Source organism: Natator depressus, chromosome 4, assembly GCF_965152275.1.
Source record: "Natator depressus isolate rNatDep1 chromosome 4, rNatDep2.hap1, whole genome shotgun sequence".
Lineage (NCBI taxonomy): Eukaryota > Metazoa > Chordata > Testudines > Cheloniidae > Natator > Natator depressus.
Genome location: NC_134237.1, coordinates 86,339 through 114,268, shown reverse-complemented (window position 1 = coordinate 114,268; position 27,930 = coordinate 86,339). Strand labels below are relative to the sequence as shown.

The 27,930-nt window shown below is 51.2% G+C and overlaps 2 protein-coding genes across 31 annotated transcripts in view; both read right to left on the bottom strand.

Moving 5' to 3' along the window:
- LOC141986089 (uncharacterized) overlaps positions 1–27,930 on the bottom strand; it is a 222,138-nt gene that overhangs the window by 187,896 nt on the left and 6,312 nt on the right. For 12 of the 29 annotated variants that reach the window (XR_012639127.1, XR_012639134.1, XR_012639135.1 and 9 more), the window contains one exon: positions 22,692–23,149. The exons of 16 other annotated variants lie outside the window; for them this stretch is intronic. The gene's annotated coding sequence lies outside the window, so the exon portion shown is untranslated. Of the gene's footprint in view, positions 1–22,691; positions 23,150–26,983; positions 27,067–27,930 lie in introns of those variants that run through there. One more of the 29 variants, XR_012639142.1, reaches the window with a different exon arrangement.
- LOC141986094 (maestro heat-like repeat family member 5) lies at positions 334–17,578 on the bottom strand. 2 transcript variants are annotated; one of them, XR_012639167.1, is made up of 7 exons: positions 17,361–17,578; positions 15,901–16,069; positions 15,469–15,648; positions 15,163–15,258; positions 14,290–14,454; positions 1,327–1,465; positions 334–1,173 (listed from the first exon to the last, which is right to left on the bottom strand). XR_012639167.1 is itself a non-coding variant. In XM_074950251.1 (6 exons), the coding sequence occupies exons 3-5, from the start codon at positions 15,493–15,495 to the stop codon at positions 14,335–14,337; spliced, it is 243 nt and encodes an 80-aa protein (XP_074806352.1). In that variant the 5' UTR covers positions 15,496–15,648; positions 15,901–16,069; positions 17,361–17,578; the 3' UTR covers positions 9,105–9,237; positions 14,290–14,334. The 2 variants fall into 2 exon arrangements, 1 of the variants encoding a protein (XP_074806352.1); XM_074950251.1 differs by lacking the exons at positions 334–1,173; positions 1,327–1,465 and adding an exon at positions 9,105–9,237.

Here is a 27,930-nt window from a genome sequence, read left to right as displayed (position 1 = left end):
AATACCATGGAGGGAGAGGAATTATTTAAGCTCAGTACCAATGTGGACACAAGAACAAATGGATATAAACTGGCCAGCAGGAAGTTTAGACTTGAAATTAGACAAAGGTTTCGAACCATTATCAGAGGAGTGAAGTTCTGCAACAGCCTTCCAAGGGAAGCAGTGAGGGCAAAAAACCTATCTAGCTTCAAGATTAAGCTCGATAAATTTATGGAGGAGATGGTATGATGGGACAGCATGATTTTGGCAATTAATTGATCTTTGACTCTTCGTCGTAGATGGGGCCCAGTAGCCTTTCATGGGATGTTGCATGGGATGGGATCTGAGTTACTACAGAGAATGCTTTTCTGGGTATCTGGCTGGTGAGTCTTGCCCACATGCTCAGAGTTCAGCTGATCGTCATATTGGGGGTCGGGATGGAATTTTCCCCCAGGGCAGATTGGCAGAAGCCCTGGGGGTTTTTCACCTTCCTCTGCAGCATGGGGCACGGGTCACTTGCTGGAGGATTCTCAGCACCTTGAAGTCTTTAAACCATGATTTGAGGACTTCAATACCTCAGAGAAAGGTGAGAGGTTTATTGCAGGAGTGAGTGTGTGAGATTCTGTGGCCTGCATTGTGCAGGCCAGACTAGATGATCATAATGATCCCTTCTGACCTTAAAGTCTATGAGTCGATGACTGTCATGGCTGGGTCAAGGACAGCCAGACCTACTGGTCAGAGCCAGAGTCCACACTCACAGGACAGGAGTCATGAGTCAGCTGGGTCAGGATACTGGAAGATCAGAAGCAAAAAACAAACTTGCGATCACAACCACAAATCAGATGCCAGGAAATCAAGCCAGGGGAGCGGCAGCAGAAAGAGGCAGCACATGGTCCAGAACAGGGAGCAGCCCTGGTGTTCAGACAGCTTCCTCTTCCTGCTGCTGTCTTAAGCAGGGCCAGGGGGCCAATTAGCTGCTCTCTGACTCCTCCAATAGGACCTCAGGAGTGGAGCCTCAAACTGGGGCTGAATGTCGTGGGTCCTAGGTAAGCAATTTTCAGCAGGCTTCCAGGTGGAGAGTTGGAGCGTGGCTGCTTCCGTGAACCCTGCAGACCCGTGGGTCATGACAGTGAGTGATCTCTGCCCGCTCAAACTTCCTGCAGGAAACAGTCTCCAGGATCCTGGATACATCCTCTGAGAATAACATGAGGATATCACGATGAGAAATAGGTCTCTGCACCAGGGCTGGGATCCAGGGACAGGGAAACCTCCCAACAAGGATATGTAGCAGGAGCCCCCTGTTTGTAGCAAGAGCCCCAAGTGGCAGGACGAGTGAACGGTTCTTACCTCCAGGAGATGTATGGGATCTTCCATCTGAGTCTCAATGGGACCCATGTTGCTTGGTTTCACAGGATGAGATAACCTGTCCGCACTGCTCCCTGAGTTGGGCTGGCTGCAGGATATATCTGAGAGGCTGGGACAGAGCCTGAAAGACAGATCTGACAATCAGGGTTCTGTCACCCCAGGGGGAGAACAGAGGGTCTGAACCCCAGAGAATAAGCAACTGAAGCAACCAATTCCTGTTCTGGATCTAGAGGCAGCTTCAGTTTGCTAGCAGGAGACTGTACAGGAGACCTTGCAGCTGGGGGGCGACGCAGGCACTAACATGGGCATGGAAGTTTGAGGAACAGGGCAGAGGCCTGTGTGGGGCTAGGAGGGCAGGGATTGGAGAAACAAGAGCAGAGGATCAAACACGTTCTTAAGGTGGGTCAGGATGATCCCCATTCAAAGATAGAGAAAGTGAGGCACCAGGTGGGAGAGTGACATGGCCAGGATCACGTGACCACTCAGTGCCAGGGCTGCACTACAACCTGTTCCCTGCTCTCATCCCTGGACCCTGCTGTCCCTGCTGTATGACCACTCCGGCCATGCTCTCCCAGAGGCCATCCCCACCACTCTCCATTACCGGCTGTTTCCACAGTGGAAGCAGGCTTGTAACAGAGTTCACTCACTGATAGGTTCCCCTTCCTGGCAAGGCCTGGTGCCACAGCTTTCTTGCTGGGCTAGCACCCCGGCCAAGAGTCGGTAGGGCACTCTGGCAGTTTTTTGCCTGGGAACTCAGCCCTTCAGTCAGGTGACCGTCTTTTAGCCCACTCCTTCCTGGGTCGCGCTCATCCTAAACTAAAAGTCCAAAAATGTCTTTGTCATAACTATAAAGGGAAGGGTAAACCCCTTTAAAATCCCTCCTGGCCAGAGGAAAAATCCTCTCACCTGTAAAGGGTTAAGAAGCTAAAGGTAACCTCGCTGGCACCTGGCCAAAATGACCAATGAGGAGACAAGAGACTTTCAAAAGCTGGGAGGAGGGAGAAAAACAAAGAGTCTGTGTCTGTCTGGGTGATGCTTTTGCCGGAGACAGAACAGGAATGGAGTCTTAGAACTTAGTAAGTAATCGAGCTAGCTATGTGTTAGATTATGATTTCTTTAGATGGCTGAGAAAATAGCTGTGCTGAATAGAATAACTATTCCTGTCTGTGTGTCTTTTTTGTAACTTAAGGTTTTATGTAGAGGGATTCTCTATGTTTTGAATCTAATTACCCTGGAAGGTATTCACCATCCTGATATTACAGAGGTGATTCTTTTCTTTTTACTTCTATTAAAAGTTTTCTCGTAAGGAAACTAAATGCTTTTTCATTGTTCTAAGATCCAAGGGTTTGAATCTCTGGTCACCTATGCAAATTGGTGAGGATTTTTACCAAACCTTCCACAAGAAGTGGGGTGCAAGGGTTGGGAGGATTTTTGGGGGAAAGACGTGTCCAAACTCTGTTTTTTCAGGAACCCAGATAAAGTTTGGTGGTGGCAGTGGAAATCCAAGGACAAAGGGTAAAATAGTTTGTACCTTGGGGAAGTTTTAACCTAAGCTGGTAAAAGTAAGCTTAGGAGGTTTTCATGCAGGTCCCCACATCTGTACCCTAGAGTTCAGAGTGGGGAAGGAACCTTGACATGGTGGCAGAGTGGTGGGATTAACCTGAAATCATTTTCAGATCAATTTGATTTTTTGAACCAGAAAAACAGATTTTAGAAAGGAAATATTTTTTTCCTTTGGGGCTGCTGGAAAGGAGGTCCCACTGAAAGCAGCTAGTTTTTTCTCTGCTTTGGGGCCAGAGCAGAGACAAAAGGGGATTATCTTTGTGAATTGCAGGTTTTCTTTGCCTGGAGGCAGAGTAGTTAACCTCCTGCAGGGAAATTCACAGTCTTCACAAACCTGAGGTTTTTTTTCCCCTAAAAGTAAATAGTGGGGTGTTCTATACCCATTTGCCTGGAGATAAAAGTGGTAGGGTTTTGGGTTTTTTTAGGATTTTGATTTTTTTTTACAAGGAGCACAGATTTGAAAAGGAATTTTTTTTCCTTTGGGGCTGCTGGAAAGGAGGTTTCCAAGTAGTGGAGGTTTTTTGCTTTGATTTGGGGCCAGAGCAGAGACAAAGGGAATTGTCTTTTTCTGTAGGCTGACAATCACTATCAGAGAATAGGTATCCTATTCCAGCACAGCAACATTTTACAGCCAAGTTTTGTTTGTTTATTTCTAAACCTTGGATGTAAAGTTAGTTAAAAACAGAGAGGTTAGGATGACAGACTCCACGGCTCAACAAAAGCTGGAATTAGCCAGATTTCAGGCTGAGGAAAAACAAAAGGAACATGAAAGACAGATAGAACTCATGCGGCTGGAGAAGGAGGTACAGGAGGCTGCCCACAGGAGGGAAATGGAGGCAAGGAAGCATGTGGAGGAGGAGAAGGAAAAAGAGAGGAAGCATGAACCGGAGATGGAGAAGGTAAAGGCTCAGAAGAATATACCAACAAACCCTAGCAATCCTTCTCCAGGTACCACTTCCCATCCCAGAAAGTTCCCCACCTACAAGGCAGGTGATGATACGGAGGCCTTCTTAGAAAACTTCGAAAGGGCCTGCCTTGGGTACAGCATCTCTACCGACCAATACATGGTAGAGCTGAGGCCGCAGCTCAGTGGACCCTTAGCTGAGGTGGTGGCTGAAATGCCTAAAGAACACATGAACAAGTATGAACTGTTTAAATCCAAGGCGAGAGTCAGAATGGGGATAACACCCGAGCATTCTCATTGGAGGTTCAGAGCCCTAAGGTGGAAACCAGACATGTCATTTACCCGACATGCCTACCACATTGTGAAACATTGGGATGCCTGGATATCAGGAGCAAGTGTTGAATCTCCAGTAAATTTGCCCTTCCTAATGCAAATGGAACAATTCTTAGAGGGTGTTCCTGAGGAAATAGAAAGATACATCCTAGATGGGAAGCCCAAAACTGTAATCAAGGCAGGAGAGATTGGAGCCAGATGGGTGGAGGTGGCAGAGAAGAAGAAAACAGGTCTTAGTTGGAGTGGAGACCAGAAGGGACAACCCCAGACCACACCCTATTACCGGGGGCCACCCAAGGCCCCACCTACCTCCCAAAGAATCCTTCAGACACCTTATCGTCCCACCACCCCATTCTCCAGCAACCCACCTCGCCCCAGTGACCCGTCAGCTGGACGATGTTTTAAATGTAACGATCTGGGGCATGTAAAGGCCAACTGCCCCAAGGACCCCAACAGATTACAGTTCATTGCACCGGAATCACACCAGGGATCCACAAGCCCAGATACCCTTGGAGCGGAGGGAAACAGGTGGAGTTCACTCTCTAATCCATTTGGCCTAGCTCCAGGCTCATTCTGTAATCAGCTTGGCTAGGCCCCAGGCTGTGCAGCCCAGGGGAAAGCACCCTGTTACAGGCCTGCTCTGCCCACTCCTACTCTTACTGGCCTGGGGTCCTTCTTCCCCATTTCAGACCTGGTTTCCAGAGGGTCCAAGTAACACAAGCCCCACTGCCTGGAACTGGAGATTGCTTGTTCTGGTGACTCTGACATTCAGGTCCTTCATCATTCAGAGGGTGACAGGCGTGGTGAGGGGGCTGGAGAAATCCCACTGCTGAGCGGAAGGAAGTCAAAGGATTGGGATTCTGGGAGATGATGGGTTCGTTTGCCCTGCTGCGGGAAGTGGAGCTGGAGACCGGAGATACCATGTGAACAAGATTACCTGATGCCCTCTTCATGCCCGAGAGGCTGGAGCCTCCTCCCAGAAACGCTCTCAGGAGTGCAGGTTCAAGGACTTGGCTGGGGAGCTCCTTTCTAGGAACAAAACCAGGGTGGTATGATGATGGAGATGTCTGTCCCAGAGCTAGGGAGCCAGGGACGGCGGAAGCTCCCAGCCAGGCTATGCATCAGGGATCCCATTTCTCCCCCAAGAGACCCACGTGCCCCAAAGAGTAAATAGCTCTTACCTCCAAGAGGTCATTGTCCCCATCTTGGGATCAGGCTTTAAGTATTAGGCATAAGTGCACTGTCGCATGCCCTGCTCTCCTGGGCTAACCTTCTCAGCACAGCCCAGGCATGCTCTTTTTGTCAGTGGGCAGAGCACGTCCTGCGCTGATTTCCCTTTGCAGGATCTCTGACAGGTGTTACTGCTACTCCATGAAGATTGCCAGCTGCGTCTGTAGCTCTTCTGCACTTCCTACTGCTTCTCTTGGTTTTCTAGGAGCTTCTGGAGAACCCCCTAGACCTGCTTTGGCTGCTTAACCAGTTCCTGGAACTGAGGTGGAAAATCCAGTGACCAGCTTGGTCCCTCAATAGGCCCGCTTGGAAGGACAGACCTTCCTTCAGCAACCAAGACTTCCATCAGCCCTCACGGATCACAGGGGGAATTAAATCCTGCCGACTATGCAAATCATAAACAAATCTGTTCATCGTTACATGCTCCCTGGTGACCAGGCACAGAATCACAACCCTCTCGCTGGCCTAACATCCCCCATTAATGGTCCCTCAAGCACCATGGCAGTTTCTCAGCCTCTGGCCAGGTCACCACCTATAGTCCACCCTTCCAGGGCCCAGCTTGCCTCACACTAAAAGTCCAAAGAGGTCTTTCCACAGAAAGAAGCCCTTGTGCCCTTGGTGGGGCTCTTGCTCAGCCTGCAGCCCCCTTGCTGTGTTTGGTAACCCTTTCTGGGTGCATGTATGCCCCCTTCTTTGACACTGGTAGCAGCCCAGGGCCCTGTACCCAACAGCTAGGTCTGCTCTTTTCTCTTTGCTGAAGTTTTCCCTGGCTACTTCCTACCTGTCTTCTCAAGTTCCCCTCAGGACTTTTCTTGCTGCTCTGAGCTTCCTACCTTATTCTCATTCCAGTTCATAGCCCAGCTGGGTTTTATCACCACTGAAGTCTGGCTCTATAGGGGGAGCTACATGGTCCCCCTCAGGTAGGGCTCATTCTGTAATCAGTTTGGCTGGGCCCCAAGCTCTGCAGCCCAGGGGAAAGCACCCTGTTACAAGCCTTCTCTGCCCAGTCCTGCTGTTACTGGGCTGGGGTCCTTGCTCCCCATTTCAGAGCTGGTTTCCAGAGGGGCTGAGTACACACAGGCTCCACCAGCTACAGCTGGAGTTTTTCTTCTTCTGGGGACTGTGACATTCAGGCCCTTCATCTTTCAGAGAGTGACAGGTGTGATGAGGGGGCTGGAGAAACCCCACTGCTGATCGGAAGGAGGTCAAAGAGTCCAGACTCTGGGAGCTGAAGGGTTCGTTTGTTCTGCTTGAGAAAGTGGAGCTGGGGAGCGGAGATGCCATGGGAACAAGACGGCATAGTGCTCTCTTCCAGAAACACTCTCAGGAGTCCAGGATCAAGGACATCTCTGGGGAGCCTCTTGCTAGGGAACAAACAAGTGTGGAACATTGATGGAAACGTCTCTGTCCTGAGGCTGGGATCAAGGGATGGGGGAAGCTATCAGCTAGACAATGTATCAGGGATCCCATTTCTCCCCCAAGAGACCCCCATGTCCCGAGGAGTCCATGGCTCTTACCTCCAGGAAGGAGCAGGGTCTTCCATCTAAGACTCTTTGAGAGCCAGCGTTGCTTGCTTTGATGGGACGAGGTGACCAGTCTGCACTGCTCCGTGACGTGGCTCAGCTCCGGGATGCTCCCATCTGGGAGGCTGTGCCAGATCCCAGGGCCTGGGAGAGAGCTGGGAAGGAAGCTCCTATTTATTTCCCACCCAGAGACCCCACAGAAGGGCCAAGGGGAGAATAAAGGGCAGGAGGTGAAGCTAGCCCTGAGCCTCTGTCCAACCCCCACCTCCTCAAAAGTGGAGCTTTCCGAGCTTCAGTGGGGCTGGGGCCGTGGCCCTGACACAACGGCCTTTCTGCACCATATGGGGCAGGGAGAGCTCTGCCTGGGAGCAGGAGGAATGGGATGGGGATGGGTGTGAGGGAAAGAGCTCCTGTCCCAGAGGAAGGAATCTGAGAGGGGAGAGAGTGCCAGGGGGCTCCATTTCCCCTTCCACTAGCTCCCCACTAACAGGGACCAGAGCAGTACATGCAGCAGCGAGTGGGAGTTGCTGGTGGCCTCAGAGGCACAGCCCCTGCAGTGCCTCAGGCACCTGGCGCAAGTGCTGGATGATGTGGACCTGGCGCCTAATATTGGCCATGACGGCCGCCTGCTGCAAGGGATCGAGAACCTGTCATAGACTCGGACGCCCACGAGGAATCAGGGGGGATTAAAGGCACCTGGAACCAGCAGCATTTGCACCCAGCACCTGCCCACCTCTGCGGGATGGATTCACCCTCCTGACCCCCAGAATGGAGTCTTGTTGTGCTTTCGAGTCACCTCCAGTGGCAACCCCCCTCCTTGTAGGGTGAGCTCCTGCCACTGCCCCCTCAGTGCCCCTGACAGCTGTTCCACCTCCAATCCTCAGCCCAAGTTCTCAGAACCGTCTCCTCCACCCCTACCCAGGCAGGGCAGGGAGGGGGCTCTAGCAGGAGGGAGAAGGGATTCTGGCAGCAGTGAAGTGGGATGGGGGAGGTTGAGACCTGTCCCCAAGTCATCCCGGCCATTCATGCTGAAGCCACAGCATGGCAGCCCTGGGGAATGGGGCAGATCAGCAGCCCCTGCTGACTGAATCCTCCCGTTCTCTCTAGAGCGGGTCCAACCCTGCCAGCAGCAGGACAAGCTTCCCCCGCCCATGTGCCTCACAACTGCCTGGTCTGTCACCATGACCCGTCAGTCCCTGGCCTCCCAGGCTGCCAGTGATGGGAGCAACTCTGGGTGGTGACTCGGGTGACAGGAGAGGCTCGCAGAGGGCACTTAGGGGACTCTGCTGCTCTTCCCAAGAGCGATAACACCGTGTCCTAAGAACATAAGTCCATGATGAGGCAATGCTTGTCATTAATTAACCTTGCTAAAGAGCTGGGTTGGAGCTGCTCCAGGGACAAGCTGGCTCCCTCCTGCTCATGGAGGTGAATTCATCTCCCTTCCCAGGAGCACCTCCTCTCACCCTCGTTCCCCACCAGGCTCCTTGCTGCCAGGCCAGCGAATGGCCATAGGATGGGAATGAGGCCTGGGCCCTGCCTCAATCTCCTGAGTCTAATGCAGCTGCTTACCTTGTCCCTCATCAGCTGCTGGCCTTTCCCTAGGAGGGAGTATGTGAGGAGCAGCCCAGCCTGGCTGACATGCAGCAGGGGGTCGTGGATGGCCAGCACTGCCGTGCGGAGGAAGAATCTTCTCCGCTCCTTTGAAAAGAACTTCCTGAAGACCTAAAACCAACCATATGTGAGGCTTCAGCAGATTGCCCAGAACCAGGCTCCAAATTCTGGACTAGAACGGCATCTCTGTCTAGTAGCTCCAGGAGGCAGCCACCCCCACTCCCATGCCCCGGCAGAGCGTCCTTACCTCCCCCACCCTGGCTGTGTTCTTGTAGCCCAGGAGCCTGCTGTCCTGGTGCCAGTCCCAGACCCACAGGTCTTCGGCCTCATGGATGGTCAGGCCCGGGAAAGAGAGACACACACATTTGTCATTCTGGTTGCAGTGTTTGTCTCCTTCTAATCCCATTGGTGGCTGCACAGTGGGCAGAGTCCTCACTGCATGCCTGGCCCAACACAATTGCAGGGGGTGGTGTAGAACTCCGAAAGAGATAGAGAGAGACTCATCCCCCAGCTGGGGTCAGTCTGAGAGAAATTGGCTGGGGTCCCAGTCTCACTCTTCTAGCGGGTGCCATTTCCCAGCTGAGTTCCTTACCCCTCTGGTGCAGCAGCAGCTGGTAGAGCCAGTAAACCCCCTCCCTGGCCTGCCGGCTGATGTCCTTCGATGGGTCACAGATGGAACAGAGCCAGATTTGCCACATGGTGACACATCCTGGGGAATTCGGCTGAGTTCTAATGGAAGGGAGAGGGAGAGGGAACTCCATCAGCATTTTCCTGTCAGCTCCCAGGCCCCGCCCCGGGCCAGGACTCTCCTTCCCCTTAGCCCCTCTGCAGGAGATGCTAGAGCATAGGAGCTAGAGCTAGACCCTTAATTTTCTCTCCCTACAAGGGATCCTGGAGCACAGGGATGTGGGCAGGGCCCTCCATGAGGATTTGCTTCCCTGTCTGCTCCAGGATGACAGGAAGGCATGAATCTGGAGCAGGGTCCCCTTAAAAGCCCACAGTCCTCACTTAACCAGGACAAGAACTTGACTCAAGCCAAGCTCATTTCATAGATTCATAGATTCATAGATATTTAGGTCAGAAGGAACCATTATGATCATCTAGTCTGACCTCCTGCACAACGCAGGCCACAGAATTTCATCCACAACTCCTAAAAAAAACCCCTCACACCTATATCTGTGCTATTGAAGTCCTCAAATCATAGTTTAAAGACTTCAAGGAGCAGAGAATCCTCCAGCAAGTGACCCGTTCCCCATGCTAAAGAGGAAGGCGAAAAACCTCCAGGGCCTCTTCCAATCTGCCCTGGAGGAAAATTCCTTCCTGACCCCAAATATGGTGATCAGCTAAACCCTAAGCATATGGGCAAGATTCATCAGCCAGATACTACAGAAAATTCTTTCCTGAGTAACTCAGATCTCACCCCATCTAACAGCCTGTCACAGGCCATTGGGCCTATTTACCATGAATATTTAATTACCAAAACCATGTTATCCCATCATCCCATCTCCTCCATAAACTTATCGAGTTTAATCTTAAAGCCAGATAGATCTTTTACCCCCACTGCTTCCCTTGGAAGGCTATTCCAAAACTTCACTCCTCTGATGGTTAAAAACCTTCATCTAATTTCTAGTCTAAATTTCCTAGTGGCCAGTTTATATCCATTTGTTCTTGTGTCCACTTTGGTACTGAGCTTAAATCATTCCTCTCCCTCTCCGGTATTTATCCCTCTGATATATTTATAGAGAGCAATCATATCTCCCCTCAGGCTTCTTTTGGTTAGGCTAAACAAGCCAAGCTCCATGAGTCTCCTTTCATAAGACAAGTTTTCCATTCCTCGGATCATCCTAGTATCCCTTCTCTGTACCTGTTCCACTTTGAATTCATCGTTCTTAAACATGGGAGACCAGAACTGCACACAGTATTCCAGGTGAGGTCTCACCAGTGCCTTGTATAACGGTACTAAAACCTCCTTATCCCTACTGGAAATATCTCTCCTGATGCATCCCAAGACCGCATTAGCTTTTTTCACAGCCATATCACATTGGCGGCTCATAGTCATCCTATGATCAGCCAATACTCCAAGGTCCTTTTCCTCCTCCATTACTTCTAATTGATGTGTCCATAGCTTATAACTAAAATTCTTGTTATTAATCCCTAAATGCATGACCTTGCACTTCTCACTATTAAATTTCATCCTATTACTATTACTCCAGTTTACAAGGTCATCCAGATCCTCCTGTAGAGTATCCCTGTCCTTCTCTAAATTGGCAATATCTCCCAGCTTTGTATCATCCGCAAACTTTATTAGCACGCTCCCACTTTTTGTGCCAAGGTCAGTAATAAAAAGATTAAATAAAATTGGTCCCAAAACCGATCCTTGAGGAACTCCACTGGTAACCTCCCTCCAGCCCGACAGTTCACCTTTCAGTAGGACCCATTGTAGTCTCCCCTTTAACCAATTCCTTATCCACCTTTCAATTTTCCTATTGATCCCCATCTTATCCAATTTAACTAATAATTCCCCATGCGGCACGGTATCAAATGCCTTACTAAAATCTAGGTAAATTAGATCCACTGCGTTCCCTTTGTCTAAAAAATATGTTTCTGTCTCAAAGAGGGCGATCAGGTTGGTTTGGCACGATCTACCTTTTGTAAAACCATGTTGTATTTTGTCCCATTTGCCATTGACTTCAATGTCCTTAACTACCTTCTCCTTCAAAATTTTTTTCAAGACCTTGCATACTACAGATGTCAAACTAACAGGCCTATAATTACCCGGATCACTTTTTTTCCCTTTCTTAAAAATAGGAACTATGTTAGCCATTCTCCAATCATACGGTACAACCCCTGAGTTTACAGATTCATTAAAAATTCTTGCTAATGGGCTTGCAATTTCTTGTGCCAATCCCTTTAATATTCTTGGAGGAAGATTATCTGCACACCCCGATTTAGTCCCATTAAGCTGTTTGAGTTTTGCTTCTACCTCAAATATGGTGATATCTACCTCCATATCCTCATTCCCATTTGTCATGTTACCATTATCCCTAAGATCCTCATTAGTCTTATTAAAGACTGAGGCAAAGCATTTGTTTAGATATTGGGCCATGCCTAGAATATCCTTGACCTCCACTCCATCCTCAGTGTTTAGCAGTCCCACTTCTTCTTTCTTTGTTTTCTTCTTATTTATATGACTATAGAACCTTTTACTATTGGTTTTAATTCCCTTTGCAAGGTCCAACTCTCCTTGACTTTTAGCCTGTCTCACTTTATCCTTACATGTTCTGACCTCAATAAGGTAGCTTTCCTTGCTGATCCCTCCCTTCATGCTTTCTGCTTTTTCTTCATCACCTGTCTGAGATGCTTGCTCATCCAGCTTGGTCTACAACTCCTGCCTATGATTTTTTTCCATTTACTTGGGATGCAGGCTTCTGATAGCTTCTGCAGCTTTGATTTAAAATAATCCCAGGCTTCCTCTACCTTTAGATCCATAAATTCTTCAGTCCAATCCACTTCCCTAACTAATTTCCTTAATTTTTGAAAGTCAGCCCTTTTGAAATCAAAAACCCTAGCTGCAGATTTGTTTTTATTAATCCTTCCGTTCAGTTTGAACTGAATTAGCTCATGATCACTTGAGCCAAGATTATCCCCTACAACCATTTCTTCTATGAGGTCCTCACCACTCACCAAAACCAAATCTAAAATGGCATCCCCTCTAGGCGGTTCAGCAACTACTTGCTGAAGGAATCCATCAGCTATTGCATCTAGGAACATCTGAGCCCGATTATTATTACTAGCACTCGTCCTCCAGTTTAGATCTGGGAAGTTAAAGTCTCCCATGATCACACAGTTTCCATTAGTATTTACTTTATTAAAAACATTAAAAAGGGCTCTATCCATATCCAAATTAGATCCCGCTGGTCTATAGCACACCCCAAGCACTATCCCAGGGGAGGCTCGAGTAGTTTTCTTCCCCAATTTAATTTTTGCCCAGACGGACTCAGTCATATCCATTTCATCGCTTCTTATTTCTTTACATTATATCTCATCATTGACATACAGCGCTACTCCACCACCTTTACCTTTATTTCGGTCTTTCCTAAACAGCACATACCCTTCAATACCCGTAGCCCAGTCATGACGACTATTCCACCCTGTTTCTGTTATCCCTAGAATATCTGGTTTCACTTCCTGCACCAGTAGCTCTAGTTCCTCCATTTTGTTACCTAGGCTCCTCGCATTAGTGTACAAACATCTTCATTTTTGCTGTTTGGCCTCACTCACATTCTGTACCCTATTAGGCATGGTCATTTTACTACCAGTATAACCTATTAAACTTGTATCTACACTGCCCTTCCTCCTACCCACGGCTGTATCCACTCTTACTTCATTTTCTTTCCTCTCAACGCTAAATTCTGGCGTGGAGATTACCTGGACATCTCCCAACCATCTCCCCCTAATTCCTCGTTTAAAGCTCTCTTAATCAGTTGTGCCAGCCTCCATCCGAGAAGTCTATTTCCTTCCCTACTCAGATGAAGTCCATCCCGAGAGAACTGTCCTCTCTCCATGAATGCCTCCCAGTGGCCAGACATCCCAAAGCCCTCCTTCTAGCACCACTGCCTGAGTCATCTGTTGATAGTCAAAATCTTGTCACACCTTTGTTGCCCTTCTCCAGGAACAGGCAGAATCCCACTAAAGATCACCTGAGCCTCAATTTCCTTAAGTGTCTTCCCCAGCCTAGCATAGTCTCCTTTAATACTTTCCAGCGAGAATCTAGACCTATCATTCGTTCCCACATGAAGGATAATTAGGGGATTCTTTCCCGCTCCCTTTAGAATCCTTTTCAATCTCAGGTCTACATCCCGTATCTTAGCACCTGAAAGACAGCACACCCTCCTATTCTCTGGATCAGCTCTGGTTACAGGCCTGTCTAGTCTTCTCAGTAAAGAGTCCCTGATCACGTAGCCCTGCCTTTCCCTGGTGACGGTGCTATTCTCCAGTCTATCCCCTGTTCCTTCTGCAAGTCCTTTCCATTCCTATTCTCTCTTGTAATCCTCTTCAACCCACCCTGTATCCTCCTGGGGCTCATATTTTGTGTAATCTCCATTAACTCTTCCCCTTTTCCTATAGGACTAGCCGCTCTTCTCTTCTTCCTTGCCCTTCCACCTTCAGTGACTACCTGCTGAGCCCCTTCTTCATTTTCCAACTCTGCATACCTGTTCTTAAGCTCTATTTCTCCTTCACTAGCCCGTCTTTTCCTCTGCCTGGTTCTTTTAGTCACTTGCTTTCACTGACCACTTTCCTCACCCAGTCTCCCCTCAGAATTCCCCAGTCCTGCTTCCATCTGCAAGTCTGAGCTTTTCCCTTCAGATACCTCATGTCTTTGCTCTATAATCTGCTCAAACCACTTTCTAAACTCAACCAGACTTTCCACCTGCATCTCCAAACCTCGGATCTTTTCCTCCATCAGCTCGAGCAGACGGCATTTCATGCAGACAAAACTCTTACCAGGTGCCCCCTCCAGGATCATGGACATACCGCAGCTTCCACATCCAGTCATCCTCCTTGTGTCTTCCGCTACATGGGTCACTCCCACTGCTGCCTCTGTATCTGTCATACCCTTCCCACCTAAGTCCTGTTAATCTGGGAAACACAAACCCCACCAAAACCCACCGCCCACAGCAAAACACAAGCCCCACAAGACAAACTCCCTTGACAAACTCCCCCTCAAACCCCCCTGTCTACAGCTCTGTTCGCTAGCTCCTGTGCCGCTGCCTGACTCACCAGACCTGCTCCAGCCCACCTACGCCTGGAGCCAGGAGCCTGGGGTCAGTGGCCACTGTCGTCGAACGCAGGGAGGGTGATGGTGGATCTGAGCAGGGCCATGCTGCTCCTAATGGCCCTGGCTCTCTCTCTCGACACCCTGGGCACGATCCAGTAGTTAATGTGCTGTGGGGAAAGGAGGCAGCTCAGGATCAATGGGTAGGTGCATGTGTTGTGCTAATGAGCCCCTCCCCATCCCCAGGGGGCTGAGACATTGTGTGTGGGGTGGAATATCTAATTCATTGATTGCAGACCTTCCGAAGGGGATTCTTGCCACAGGATGATGGTTGTATCCTGCAGGTCACAACTTATCACTGTCTCTCTAAATTGGGACAATGCTCGGTGTTGGGGCTGCTCCCATCCTCCCTGAACTCCTGATTCCTGAACAGCTTACCAGGAAAGAGACAGACCCCTTCCCCCTCCCTGGCTCTCAAGTCCTTGGTTGGGTGAAGGGACTGAGTGTGAGCACAATCCCCCCAGGAGTCTCAGGGCCCCTCGGAGACAAGGGCTGATTGTGTGGTGTCCTCCTGTTTCTCTAGGAACGAGCCTGTGACTCTTCTCTGAGGACCGTCTTCTGGATCTCACAGGAGGGGTTCAGACTCGCTCCCCAAGCCAGCCAGGGGCCCTGTGGTTAGTGCTGAACAGAACCAGGCAGACCTCTGGCTTGAAGTCCCAGCTCCTTCCTCTGTCCTTCCAGGAGGAAGGGCCTGACACTGCATTGCACTAACTGCCCTGACCAAGGATGGCCCACTGCGGGCCCAGCTAGGAGGACAGACTGGAAAATGGATCTAAGAGTTAAGGTAAAATTGCCCCCACCCCTCTCATCACACTCACCTCCAAGATGTAGTGGAGCCTGTTGGTGCCTGGGGACTCTGCCAGCAGATTCCCCAGCATGGCATCCAGGATGTCTGGCAAGACCCTATGCAGATCCTGCAAAGCAAGGGAGAGTCATGGGTCAGAGTTAGGGAAACTGGGGCTACACCTGCCACAGGATAGGAAGAGGGGTCTGTGGGAAGCAGTGGTGAGACCCCCAAACACATATCCTGGCCTCTCTCATTCACATCCCACTGCAGGCAATTAGCAAGGATTCGTGGCAGGATGACAACTAGCTCTTCAAGCCATAACTTTAGCATGATCTACCTGGACTTGGGTGGGGTCCTTCTCCATGCTCAGGGTGACCACGGCATGAAGGGCAGCACGAAGGAGGTGGGTCTCCAGCTCTGGCTCCAGGGCGGGTGTCACGGTGTTGGCAAGAGAGAGAGGAGCCGGGATTAGACTGTGCAGTGCAGGGGAGGGACTAGCACCAACACGGACGTGAAACTGCAGGGAAATAGGCAGAGGCTGGCGAGAATGGAAACTGAGGCACCAAGCCAGGGAATGATAAGGCCAAGGTTTCCCAGACAGACAGTGGCAGGGCAGCAATAGCGCCTGTTCCCTGGACCCTGTTGCCCCTCCTGTATCTGATCCTGGGAGTCAGCCTCTCCCAAAAGCCATTGCACTGTTACTGGAATGAAAAGAACAGCCCAGCCAGGAGCGTGTGAACCTTCCCGCCACCTCTGCCAGAGGACTCACCCTCTGGAGGTGACCTGGGCGTGGGAGGGACAGTGACTCCCAGCTGTGGACCTGAGGAGCACTGGCATGAGGGGAACTGGGCAAGAGAGTCTCGGTATCTGAGGTTGCCCACAGCAATCAGGCAGTTGGCTCCGGGTGGAGAGTTATCAGGAAGCTCCTCAATGAGCTCCTGTGAAACCCAAAGGAGACAAAAGAGTGTGTGAGATTCGGGCCTCACTGACACTTTCCAATGAGAAGATTACTCAGCCAGCACCCCACCCAGCCACCAGGATCCCCCCACCTGCCTCCCACTCCTCCAATTCCTGCCCACTATTTCTCCCCTCTCTTCTCCCCTATCTTCACCCCAGCAATCCCTGCCCTCAGCTGCCCCTCCAGCACCAGCCATCCCCCAGCTGGCTCCAGCTGCCGGATGCCGTGTCTCGCTCACCACAATCCTCTCCACCACAGCCACCTTGCAGCAGTGCGGCTCCAGTGTGTCCTGCCCTCTCTGGTGTGCAGCAAGACACGTGGAGTAGATGGCATGCAGGAAAGCGAGCCTCTGGGCCTCATCCTGCGCCCACCAGGAGTGGGGTTAGGCAGGAGAGAGCCAGTTAGCCAGGGACCTCCCTTCCCACACTCCCCCTTCTCAATGATGCTCTGCTCCTGGGGAAGATGGCAGCTGCTTCCCTCAGGCTCTGGGGCCACCTGCAGAGCCTTCTTCCTGAACACCCTCAGGAGCCGGGCCATCCTGGACCCGAGCGGGGAGCAGTCGTGAGTCTGGGCTCAAGGCAGCCTCTCACTAACCAGCCTTTTTGGTCCCTCCCCATCCCTGCCCCAGCCAGACCAGCTCCTTCCCCCCTCCCCCTAAAGGGTTACAGGGAGTGCAAGCTACACACACTGGCAGAAGTTCATTGCATGGTCTGCTCCCAACTTTCCCCCTCGTCATCCCTGGCGCTGCAATAACTGGGGAGTCTCCTCCTCTCGAGCACTGGGGTCAGTCACAAAGACCATCAGTTACTTTGGACAAGCAGCTCCCTCCTGCCATCACAGGCCACACTCCCACCTCCCCCCTCTGCCCCACCCAGGCTAGAGCAGGAACAGAACCCAGGAGTCCGGACTTCTCCTGGGAAACCACTCCCCACTTCAAACCATTCCCCACTTCCCTCGGCATAGCAAGGTCAGGGTCTCGTTGTTTCCCCCCATTGATTTCCATGCTCAGCAGCTCACAGGGTCTGGCCCAGCTCAGAGACTCTCAGCCTGGGGAACAGTCTCCCACAAGGGAAGGGCTGGGAGCCCCATTGCTGGGACCTTTCCAAACACTCTGGAGTTGGCTCTGCAAAATTCCCTCCCTGGTCTGAGAGCCAGGGACTCCTGGGGGCTGTTTGCAAATCCAATCTCCTTTGGGAGAGATTCTCTCCCCCTCTTTCTGCCTCTCCCCAGACAGACAGGGAACGCCACAGAGGAACCCTAATGCCACTCACTTGCTCTGGTGATGGAGCGATGGATGGAGGATGTTCAGTGTCGTCCCTCACCCATCTCCTCACTCTCCAAGCCCGAGGCAGGCTGGAGAGGGTGGTGGTGACCTGAGGAGTTACCCCGCCCAGCCAGCAGGCAGGGTGATGACACTGGGCCATCGACTGGCTGTGAAAACAAGAGTCTGTCTTATTGCCAAGGGACAGAGAAACTCGGCCTGCAGCAGGGGTGCAGTACACCGCGCTAGTGTGGAGGTGACAGAGCCTCCAGGATCCTGACATCCCAGCACTTTACACACCTTCCTGGAGCCTCCCAGCCCCCCCGGGCTGTAGGGACTGCGACCCCAACCCGACTGATGAGAAACAGGCCTGGGGAGGGGAAGCTATTGGCTCAGGGTCACACCAAGTGTCAGAGCCTGGGATGGGACCCCGCAGTCCTTATTTCCAGGCCCCTTCACTAACCACTGCTGCACACTCCCTCCCACAGCCGGCAATTACAACCAGGCCCTCGTGTCCGCTCCCCCGCCTTTGAGAGGGAGTGTGCTCTGCTGGAGTGACTGGACCAGGGATTGGGAGCCAGGACTCCTGAGTTCCATTGCTGGGTTTCCTATTGCTTCCATTGCTGGTTGTTTTCCTTTTCCTGTGGGACTTTGGGCAAGTTGCTCCCCCTCTATGGCTCTGTCCCCAGCAGTCAAATGGGGATTGAATACTTTCCACGATTGGACAGTGCTGGGAGAATCCCCCAGCAAAAGCTGCTCTGACAGTGCCAAGCAGCATCTGCCCATTAAAGGTCGGAGCGCACTGCCCGGGAGGAGGAGTGTTCGGCTCTGGGGTTTCACTTCAGCCCAGTCCATAGAGAGGGGCCCAGTCATGGAGTTTGGCTCAAGAAGACCGAGTCTCCAATTTCCTAAGGCCTTTTTGAATTCCAGTCCTGTGCTCCAAAGTGCTTGGTGTCATTTGCATATTTTAGAAGCATACTTTCCACTCCGTTTTCCAAATCATTAATGAAAATATTGAATAGTACCAGACCCCGGACTGATCCCTGCCAGACCCACTAGGTGCACCCTCTCCGTTGGACAGCCAAACATGGAGAAGGGCTCTTGGAGGATGGACTTTCAACCAGCTCTGCACCCACATTACACTAATTGCATCTAGACCACATTTCCCTAGTTTGCTTGTGAAAATGTCCTTAGTCACACCAAGGTCGATCACATCTACTGTTTACCCACCTCCACTAGGCCCGTAACCCTACTCAAGAAGGAAATAGGATTGGTTTGGAATGATGTGTTCTTGACAAATCTATTCTCACTAGTCCTAAGAACTGAATTATCCAGTAGGTGCTGACAAACTGATGGTTTAAGAATGTATTCCAGGATCTTTCCAGCTATGGAAGTGAAGCTAGCTAGTCTGTAAGTCCCAGGGTTCTCTTTGTTCCCCTTTTAAAGATAGGTCCTGTCTTGTGACTGGACGGGAAGATGTTCTTTTTCAGGGATCTCAGACAAGAACTGGGGCACAGCACCTGGTTCGTTAAGGCCACAAAACTAGAGGGAGGAACCTCTTGTCTCCTGCTGGCAAAGAACCCCAGGTACCTAAAAGGCAGGGACTCACATCCCTGAATGGGCTTTAAAAAAGGCAGTGGTTAAAAAATTTGGCCCTGACCATTTCTTGTTTCCACAGACTAGACATTTTGGCAAACTTTAGAATCCCTTGATGCTAAACACCGCGAAACTCCCCTTTCTCCTTCCCAGAGGGCTTTAACGCCCTTTAGCTCACTCAGGATCACGACTGCCCAGAGTTGGAGAATTGTCCCTGTTCTCATTGAACAGATGGGGAGGAGCTTGAGGTACAGAGAAGGGAAGTGACCTACCCAAGGGCCTACACAGCAAGGCGGTGGCAGAGCCAGAAACAGAAGCCACCAGTCTTGACTCCTAACGGACAACAAACCCCCAAGAGGCAGGGATAGAGCCCAGGAATCGAGATGGTGGGAAATTTCATTGAAACCGTTTCTGTCAGAAAATCCCATTCAGACTAAACCAGTTTGTTCCTGGAAATCACAACAAGTGGGATGAGAGTTCTTTGCAAAAAGATTTTGTTGCCAAACAAACAAAAGCATCTCCTCTTCGTCACAGTGTCTCGTCGCACACAAAGAGGAGATACTTAGATCTCAAAACTTAGATAAGAAAATACAAATAAAATAGACTATTTCAGCTATTCTATTCTGTCGTAATCTGATCTGAGTAAACGTGATAGGACACCTCATATTATGCACTACTCCTAGTGACTCTCTCCAATGGATCCGCATCCTCTACCCACCGTGAGGTAGGGAGGAGTGGACCGTTATTATCCCTACTTGGAAGAGGGAGAAGTTAAGACTGAGAAAGGAGAATTGACTTGTCTTAGGTCATACAGCCAGTGAGTGGCAGAGTTGGGAATAGGACCCAAGAGCCCTGATTTTCAAACTAACCATCGGATCTTCAATTTCATACACTGAATGACCTGAATAAAGTGCTCTCAAATGAGCTCCAGACCAACAAGAGTGCACAGGAATTATTCAGCAAGTATCTGAGGAGAACTGGAATGTTCAAGAGAATCATGAACTGCTCAGAGACAATTAATGCAGAGAAGCAGCAAAATTCGTCAACCATATGACTGGTTGTGACTTACTAAGTTACTTGGTCTTAAAAGAGAACAACAAGGACCTGAGTCTCCTCCCTGTCAATAACCCCCTGCTCAGCCAATCAGGGTAGAGGCTGAGGACTGGAGGCTGAGGGTTCTCACCAGAGAGCCCAAAGGATGGCCCAGGTCACTGGTGGGGATCACTGCCCGAGCACTATTTCAGCCCCACATTTTTGGGCGGACCTCCCACGACATGAGCTGCAGAGCACTCTCCCGTCACACACACACACATACCCCTCCTGGTGTTGGGAGGGGAAGAGGAGAAAGGACAAAAGATGCAAGAGAAGAAGAGAAAGGAGGGAGGGATGGAGGAAAAGGTGAAATAAAACGGACAAACCCTCCTGTCCCCAGTGCTTCTAAGGGACAAAATTCTAGGTGCGGAATAAAATTCTGCCTCCTTAAGCTTGTGTTTTCCACGCCTAGAATTCAACTGTCACCAGATGGATCTGACTGAAGAGGTTTCAGCCCTGAGCAGGCTCTTACCTTCTCAACAGGGACATCTGTTTTCTTGTCAAATCACTGAAAGGAAAGGAGAAAAGTCGACAGAGGTTCCTCCTGGTGCTCACGGACGTGACCCCTGATCCCCTCTCAGTCCTCACGGAGAGACCTCGAGAAGGAGACTTCCCTGGCCCCTCCCAGTCCTGCCTGGCTGATGTCAGCATCTGTCTGTGAGGTCACCACCTCCCCACCACCTTTGACCAATTGGCTAAGCTCCTGCAAAAGGCCTGTGTGATGTCACTGCCACCCCCTCCCTTGCCATGCTCATGTCCTGTCGCTGGCGAGACACTCTGGAGGTTGGAGCTGCTCCCTGGGGATCGCCCCACTCAATGAGGGTTCGTTCTAGGAACAGGGCAGGATTGACTTTTTGTGGGCCTGGCACCAAACATATTTGTGGGCCCCCCTGGGGAATGAAGAGGCCGGGGCAAGAGGACAGCGGGCAGGGTGGATTTGATTTAAATCACTCGTCAGGAAGACTCCATTTAATCATGGTTTTCTACATAAAAGTGCATTCTTGTTGCTTGTTATAACTTTAATACATATTCTTCACAACTCAGAGTTTGATGTAGGTTTCACTTTTAGAAGGGAAACACTATACATTTTTAAACCGTGATTTACTTTGAAAACTTTTCAGATGAGTTTTACAGCTATGTCACAAAATGAATGAGTGTTTGGTTATTTCATTTACCAAAGGTAACTGAAGCAGAGATTTATGAAGTTATTGGGAGGTGAACTCTCTCCAATTCAACAGGTTAATCATTAATATTTGGAGGATTTTCTTGCCAGGCTGTATGAGGAAGAGAACATCCCCAGACAGATATTTAAATTGCTTTATTTAACTAAAACAACAACGTGAAGTACTCTGGATATTTTTCCTCAACAGCAAACATAATAGTTTAACAAAAAGCATATGTCTCTCACTTCTCACGTTTATGTCCAGACTTCTTTTCCTTGTCCAGATCTATTCTGCCCCCAACAATCTTCTGTTCATTGAACTTTTTGAAACTTTTCACTTTTAAAGAGAGGTAAGGGGTTGACCCTGTGTCCACAAATTTGCAGAGGGACAATAGAGTTGAGGTCTGTTACTTCTCACCTCTCTATATTAATTTATTTATTTAAAACATTTTTGCTGTTAACAAGCACATTACCTCTGGAGACACAAATCCACAGTTTGAGAACTGCAAAACTAAGCATCTCTGATGTACCTTAATTAAAACAATCTTTAGATATTTTTTCCTCAAAAATCCAATTTAAATTAAAAAAATCCGATTATTTGATTTTTTAAAAAATAAGTAATTGATTTTTATCCACCCTGAAATTGGGCATGGTGGTGGTGGTGGCGGGGGGAAGTATTGGTCCCCAGCTGGAGTGGGGCAGGGGACAGGGGCAAGATGAGCACAGCGGGGGATGGGGGGAGGACTAGTCCCTGTTGACTGGAGCAAGGCAGGGGCTGAGGGCAAAAGCACAGTGGGGCAGGAGCTAGGGTTGGTCCTTGGAGCAAGAGAGGGGCTGGGGGTAAACTGCAAGCACAGCAGGGCTGGGAAGGGGGTAAACAGGCTCCCCCCCACTCCAGCCCACATAGGGTGGTTACATACCTTAGCCCTGGTTCTAGCCTATTCTCTTCATCTCGCTCTGCACTGAGGTGAGGGTGGGGGTGCACTGAGCACAGGGCTGGGTGTGAAGGAGAAGGCTGGGGGTTGGGGTGCAGGGTCTGAACAGGAGGTAGAATGAGGGAGTGGGCTCAGGGTTGGGGCAGGAGGTTGGGGGTGTGGAGCGCTTACCTGGGACAGCTCCCATTTGGTGCCAGGGGTGCAGGTTGGTATGTGGGGGGGGAGGGTGCAAGAGCTCCAGTTTGGTGCTCAGGGTGGGGTTGGGATGTGTGGGAGGTGCAGGTGTCAGGACTGGGTGTGTGTGAGGGGGGTGCAGGAGTCAGGGCAGGGTGTGTGAGGGGGGTGCAGGAGTCAGGGCAGAGGGCAGCAAGCTGTGGGGCGAGGCGGGAGCTTGGCTGCCAGCAGACTCGGAGCAGCAGGACCGAGCCCGGGGCGCAGTCCCACCAAGCTTCTCCCCCGCAGGAGAGAGCGGGGGCGGAGAAGAGTGGCTGGGCTGGGGCCCCCCTACCCCAAACTCCCCCACCCCCCATCTCCAGCAGTCCAGCCGCTCCCCCTTTTTTTTTTTGCGCTTGGGGCGACCCTGATTCGGGTGTGCCTGGGCCCACCCCGTGCGCACGCCTCTGAAGCGAGCATTATTGTGTGATCCTTGAGAACCCCGGAGCTGTGCTGTCCCTGAGCAGTGTGAGCGGGAATTGTGTTTTTTCACACTGCTTGTGAACACACGGGGGTCCAGCTAGCTGGCTTTCAGCTCCCCCACTATAAAAAGTGATCCAGCCCTTCCTGTACCACAAACCCAGGGCCTTGAAGGGACGGGTCAGCGCAGAGAATTCAGGGCTTGCCAACAGGGGGACACTCAGCAAAATGAATTTTGATTAGTAGAAGGTGTGACTTGAAAGTGGATTAGTTAGCCTCTCTGGTGACTTGGCTTCTGGATTCTCCTGGTCTTTACCTTCTCCTGCTCCTGCAGTGTTGATTTTCTCTCCTTCACCATCCTGCAGCCTCCTCCTTCTCTTCCTGTTGAAATAGCAGCAGCAGTTGCTCTGGTATCTTAGACCTTGTCTACTTCCTGGAACAGTGGAGACCTATCCCCATTGGCCTATATACAGCCCCACTGTGTAACCCAGATGTGGCTGCACCTTAGTACCAAGACACCAGGGGTCACGGCGCCAGTGGAGAGGGTACACACAGGCCACTGCCCCACGTGGCCACCAGACGTCAGACTGTGCCCTGTGTTAGCTGGCTACCACACTTTACTGCCCCAAGACGTGAGGTACACGCAGGCTACACGTGAGGTACACAAAACCTGTTCTCAAACTGGGCCCCAGGGGTCACTGCAGCACTGGCCGGGGGGACACATGCAGGGCACTGCCTCACGTGGCCACCAGGAGTCACTGCTGCAATGGTGGTGGCGGAATGATAAACAGGCCACGGCCTGAAGTGGCCACTACCACAACAGTGTGTGTCTGTCTGTTGTGGGAGGGAGATACCAAGAGGGCACTGCCACACCAGGCCACCACGGGGAGGTCACTGCTCCAATTAGTAGTGCCTCAACTGGCCAACAGGGGGCACTACCTCAGATGTGGGAGTGCGGGGAGAGAAGAGGAAATCAAAGGCCACTGCCTCACTTAGCCACCAGCAGTCACCACCCAAATAGGGGATGTCATAAAAATAAAGGGAAGGGTAAACCCCTTTAAAATCCCTCCTGGCCAGAGGAAAAATCCTCTCACCTGTAAAGGGTTAAGAAGCTAAAGGTAACCTCGCTGGCACCTGACCAAAATGACCAATGAGGAGACAAGAGACTTTCAAAAGCTGGGAGAAGGGAGAGAAACAAAGGGTCTGTGTCTGTCTGTGTGATGCTTTTGCCGGGGACAGAACAGGAATGGAGTCTTAGAACTTTTAGTAAGTAATCTAGCTAGGTATGTGTTAGATTGTGATTTCTTTAAATGGCTGAGAAAAGAACTGTGCTGAATGGAATGACTATTCCTGTCTGTGTGTCTTTTTTGTAACTTAAGGTTTTGCCTAGAGGGATTCTCTATGTTTTGAATCTAATCACCCTGTAAGGTATCTACCATCCTGATTTTACAGAGGTGATTCCTTTACTTCTATTAAAAGTCTTCTTGTAAGAAAACTGAATGCTTTTTCATTGTTCTCAGATGCAAGGGTTTGGGTCTGTGGTCACCTATGCAAATTGGTGAGGATTTTTACCAAACTTTCCCCAGGACGTGGGGTGCAAGGGTTGGGAGGATTTTGGGGGGAAAGACGTGTCCAAACTACGTTTCCCAGTAAACCCAGTTAAAGTCTGGTGGTGGCAGTGGAAATTCCAAGGGCAAAGGGTAAAATTAATTTGTACCCTGGGGAAGTTTTAACCTATGCTAGTAAAAGTAAGATTAGGAGGTTTTCATGCCGGTCCCCACATCTGTACCCTAGACTTCAGAGTGGGGAAGGAACCTTGACAGGGGAGACACACACACACACACACAGGGCACTGCCGCAATTGGGGGATATATAGAGGGTATTGCCCTAAGTGGATGCCAGGGATTAGTGCCTGCCATAGCTGGCCACAGAGGGGGTGGGGGGCTACACACAGGGAACTGCCCCACTTGGCCACCAGTGCACATCCCTAGTGGGAGAGTGATGTGCACCAGGAACAGGGCTCACTGCCACAAGGGGGTTGGAAGATACCCAGGGTACTACCTAACACGGCCACCCAGGCACCCTGCCACCTTGGGGGAGGTGAAGAACACACCTAGAGCACTGACTCATCTGGCTACCAGTGGTGCCTGGCCAGCAGGGGTCACTATCACAGTGCTGGGGGGGAGATACACATAGGGCACTATCCCACCTGGCCAGCAGGGGTCAGTGCCCCAACAAGGGCGATATTCACCATTCACTGGCTCACCTGGGCACCAGGGGGCCCTGCACCCTGACACCGACCCACACATACCCCCGGTGAGCAGGTGTGTGCCTGTGTGTTACTCTGCACTTTAAGGAATGAGGCAAAGGCTAATTTTATTTAAATTTCTGATGAAGAAAGCTCTGAGTTACAACCCTCACCTTGCTGAGCACCTGCCCATAGCCCAGTGTCCCCGATGACAGCAGCGACCCCAGAACACAGAGACCCAAAGGGGAAGCAATGACAGACTCTGGGGAGGGGTTCTGGGGAAGCAGAGAAAGACCAACTAACTGCAGAGGGGAAAATCATAATCTATCAGGGAGAAAGAACTGACTCCGCAAGGACATCACACCAACTCCAGCCAGGCTGGGAGACCAGCAATTCAGGGCTGGAGCAGCTCCAGCTAGAGGCTGGGCGGAGGCAGGGGACCTCAGTCTCTCTGCTGAGCAGGCTGCTTTGGGTGCGAGGAGGGACAAGGAGCCCCCCCGGCCACGGTCTTGCTGCCCAAGGAGGGGGAGATCTGGGGCAGTCTTTGGAGGAGCTGGTTCAGCAGCCATGAGCCCGCTGGCTTGGCCAGGCCTGAGCTCTCCAGCAGCACCCTGTGCACAGGTGTACGCACAGGATGGAGGCACCAGTGTAATGCTACAGGGGCTGACTCTGCTGAGTGCTGCCTGCAAGAGACGGGGCAGAGTCCAGGGCAGATGGGGGCAGGAGATGACAGGGCCAGCACCCATGAGCTGAACCCATCACACCTCTGGCCCGTGACGTCACCACCCGTCCCTGCAGCTCTCCACCTGTCCCGCTGTCCATCCAACCCTAAAGCCCCCCATCCGCCCCCACTGTATGCAACATACAGCCCTTCACCCATCTGCCTCACACACTCATCTACCTCCTCATGCATTCTGCCGGCCCTCTGGGTGTCCGTGCAGTGCCCAGCACAAGGAGGTGTGGACAGGGCCCGATTAACCTTCTGTGAGCCCAGCACAAAACATATATGTGGGTGCCCATGGCCTACAGACCCCTATGCCCAGCATTCCCTTTCACAGCCCCCCCCCACACACAACTGCCCAGCACCCCATATTCCTGAGGGAATTCAGCACCAAACAATTAAAAATTCTGTGCACTATTTTAAAATTCTGCAAATGTTATTTGTCAATAAATGAATGTGGAAGCTCCCGCCTGGCAGTGGGGAGCAGAGGCCCCTGGCTGCGTGGAGGTGGGAGATCACCCTGCAGCCTTCCCCCTCCCCTCCCGGGATAGGGACTCGGCCGTGAGGCTGCACCCGACCCTGACACAGCGTAAGGGATAAACCTGCCCCAGAAACTCTTGGCCACTGCCCCTGCGCCAGGTGTGGGCAGACAGGCTCAGCCTGGCAGGATTGAAGTGTGGAGGGGCTCAGTGTGAGGGGATCCCGGTGGGGTAAGAGGGTTCTGTGTGGAGCAGTCGGGCTGAGGTGGCTCACTGCGGGATCTGGATGCACAGGGGCTTTTTGGGGGGCTCCAGGTGCAGGCGCAGTGGGACTCTGTAGAGGGCTCCAAGTGAAGGTGGTTGGGGCTCAGAAGGAGGTGTGTTGGTGTGGGGAGCTCAGCGCAGGACGGGTCCGGGTGCAGGGGAGGTAGGGCTCATTGGAGTGCGGGTCCAAGTGCAGCAGGCTGGGGCTCTGTGGGGTGGGTGTCAGGGTGGCTGATCAGGGTGGTCCAGGTGCAGGGGAGATGGGGGCTTGTCAGGATGAGGGTTTGATGGGCCTGCTTAATGGGGAGCCTCAGCTGCTGCCAAGGGGATGCTGCATGCCGGGCCCTCGCTTCCCCCTGCCCCCGCTTCCTCTATCCCCTTCTCTTCCCCACCCCGTGCTCCTTCCCTATTGCCCCAGCCCTCCTCATTCCACCCCCTTCCTTCCCTATGGCTTATTTCCCCCCGCTCTCCCCACCCCGCCCTGCCCCAGCACACGCACTCACTGCTGTACAGAGAACAGGATGGCTCCTCCCAGCACGCAGACGGGGAGCCCGACAGGCACTAGGACCCAAAAGGCAGCATCCACCTGCAAAGTCAGCAGAACTGAGAGCTGGGGGTGTGTCAAGGTTCCTCCCCCACTCTGAACTCTACGGTACAGATGTGGGGACCTGCATGAAAACCTCCTAAGCTTACTTTCACCAGCTTAGGTTAAAACTTCCCCAAGGTACAAATTAATTTTATCCTTTGACCCTGGATCTCCACTGCCACCACCAAACTCTAACTGGGTTTACTGGGAAACGTAGTTTGGACACGGCTTTCTCCCCAAAATCCTCCCAACCCTTGCACCCCACTTCCTGGGGAAGCTTTGGTAAAAATCCTCACCAATTTGCATAGGTGACCACAGACCCAAACCCTTGGATCTGAGAACAATGAAAAAGCAGTCAGTTTTCTTACAAGAAGACTTTTAATAGAAATAAAGGAATCACCTCTGTAAAATCAGGATGGTAGATACCTTACAGGGTGATTAGATTCAAAACAGAGAGAACCCCTCTAGGCAAAACCTTAAGTTACAAAAAAGACACACAGACAGGAATAGTCATTCTATTCAGCACAGTTCTTTTCTCAGCCATTTAAAGAAATCATAATCTAACACATACCTAGCTAGATTACTTACTAAAAGTTCTAAGAGGCCATTCCTGTTCTATCCCCGGCAAAAGCATCACACAGACAGACACAGACCCTTTGTTTCTCTCCCTCCTCCCAGCTTTTGAAAGTCTCTTGTCTCCTCATTTGTCGTTTTGGTCAGGTGCCAGCGAGGTTACCTTTAGCTTCTTAACCCTTTACAGGTGGGAGGATTTTTCCTCTGGCCAGGAGGGATTTTAAAGGGGTTTTCCCTTCCCTTTATTTTTATGACAGGGTGGCACTCTTTCCAACAGAGCTCCTACAGCCA

Coding starts and splice junctions, on each gene's coding strand:
- LOC141986094 (XM_074950251.1), bottom strand. CDS start 15,495: ATGGAGAAGGACCCCACCCAAGTCCAG. Junction 15,259..15,468: donor AGGACCCCACCCAAGTCCAG/GTAGATCATGCT, acceptor CTTGCTTTGCAG/GATCTGCATAGGGTCTTGCC. Junction 14,455..15,162: donor GGCTCCACTACATCTTGGAG/GTGAGTGTGATG, acceptor CTTTCCCCACAG/CACATTAACTACTGGATCGT.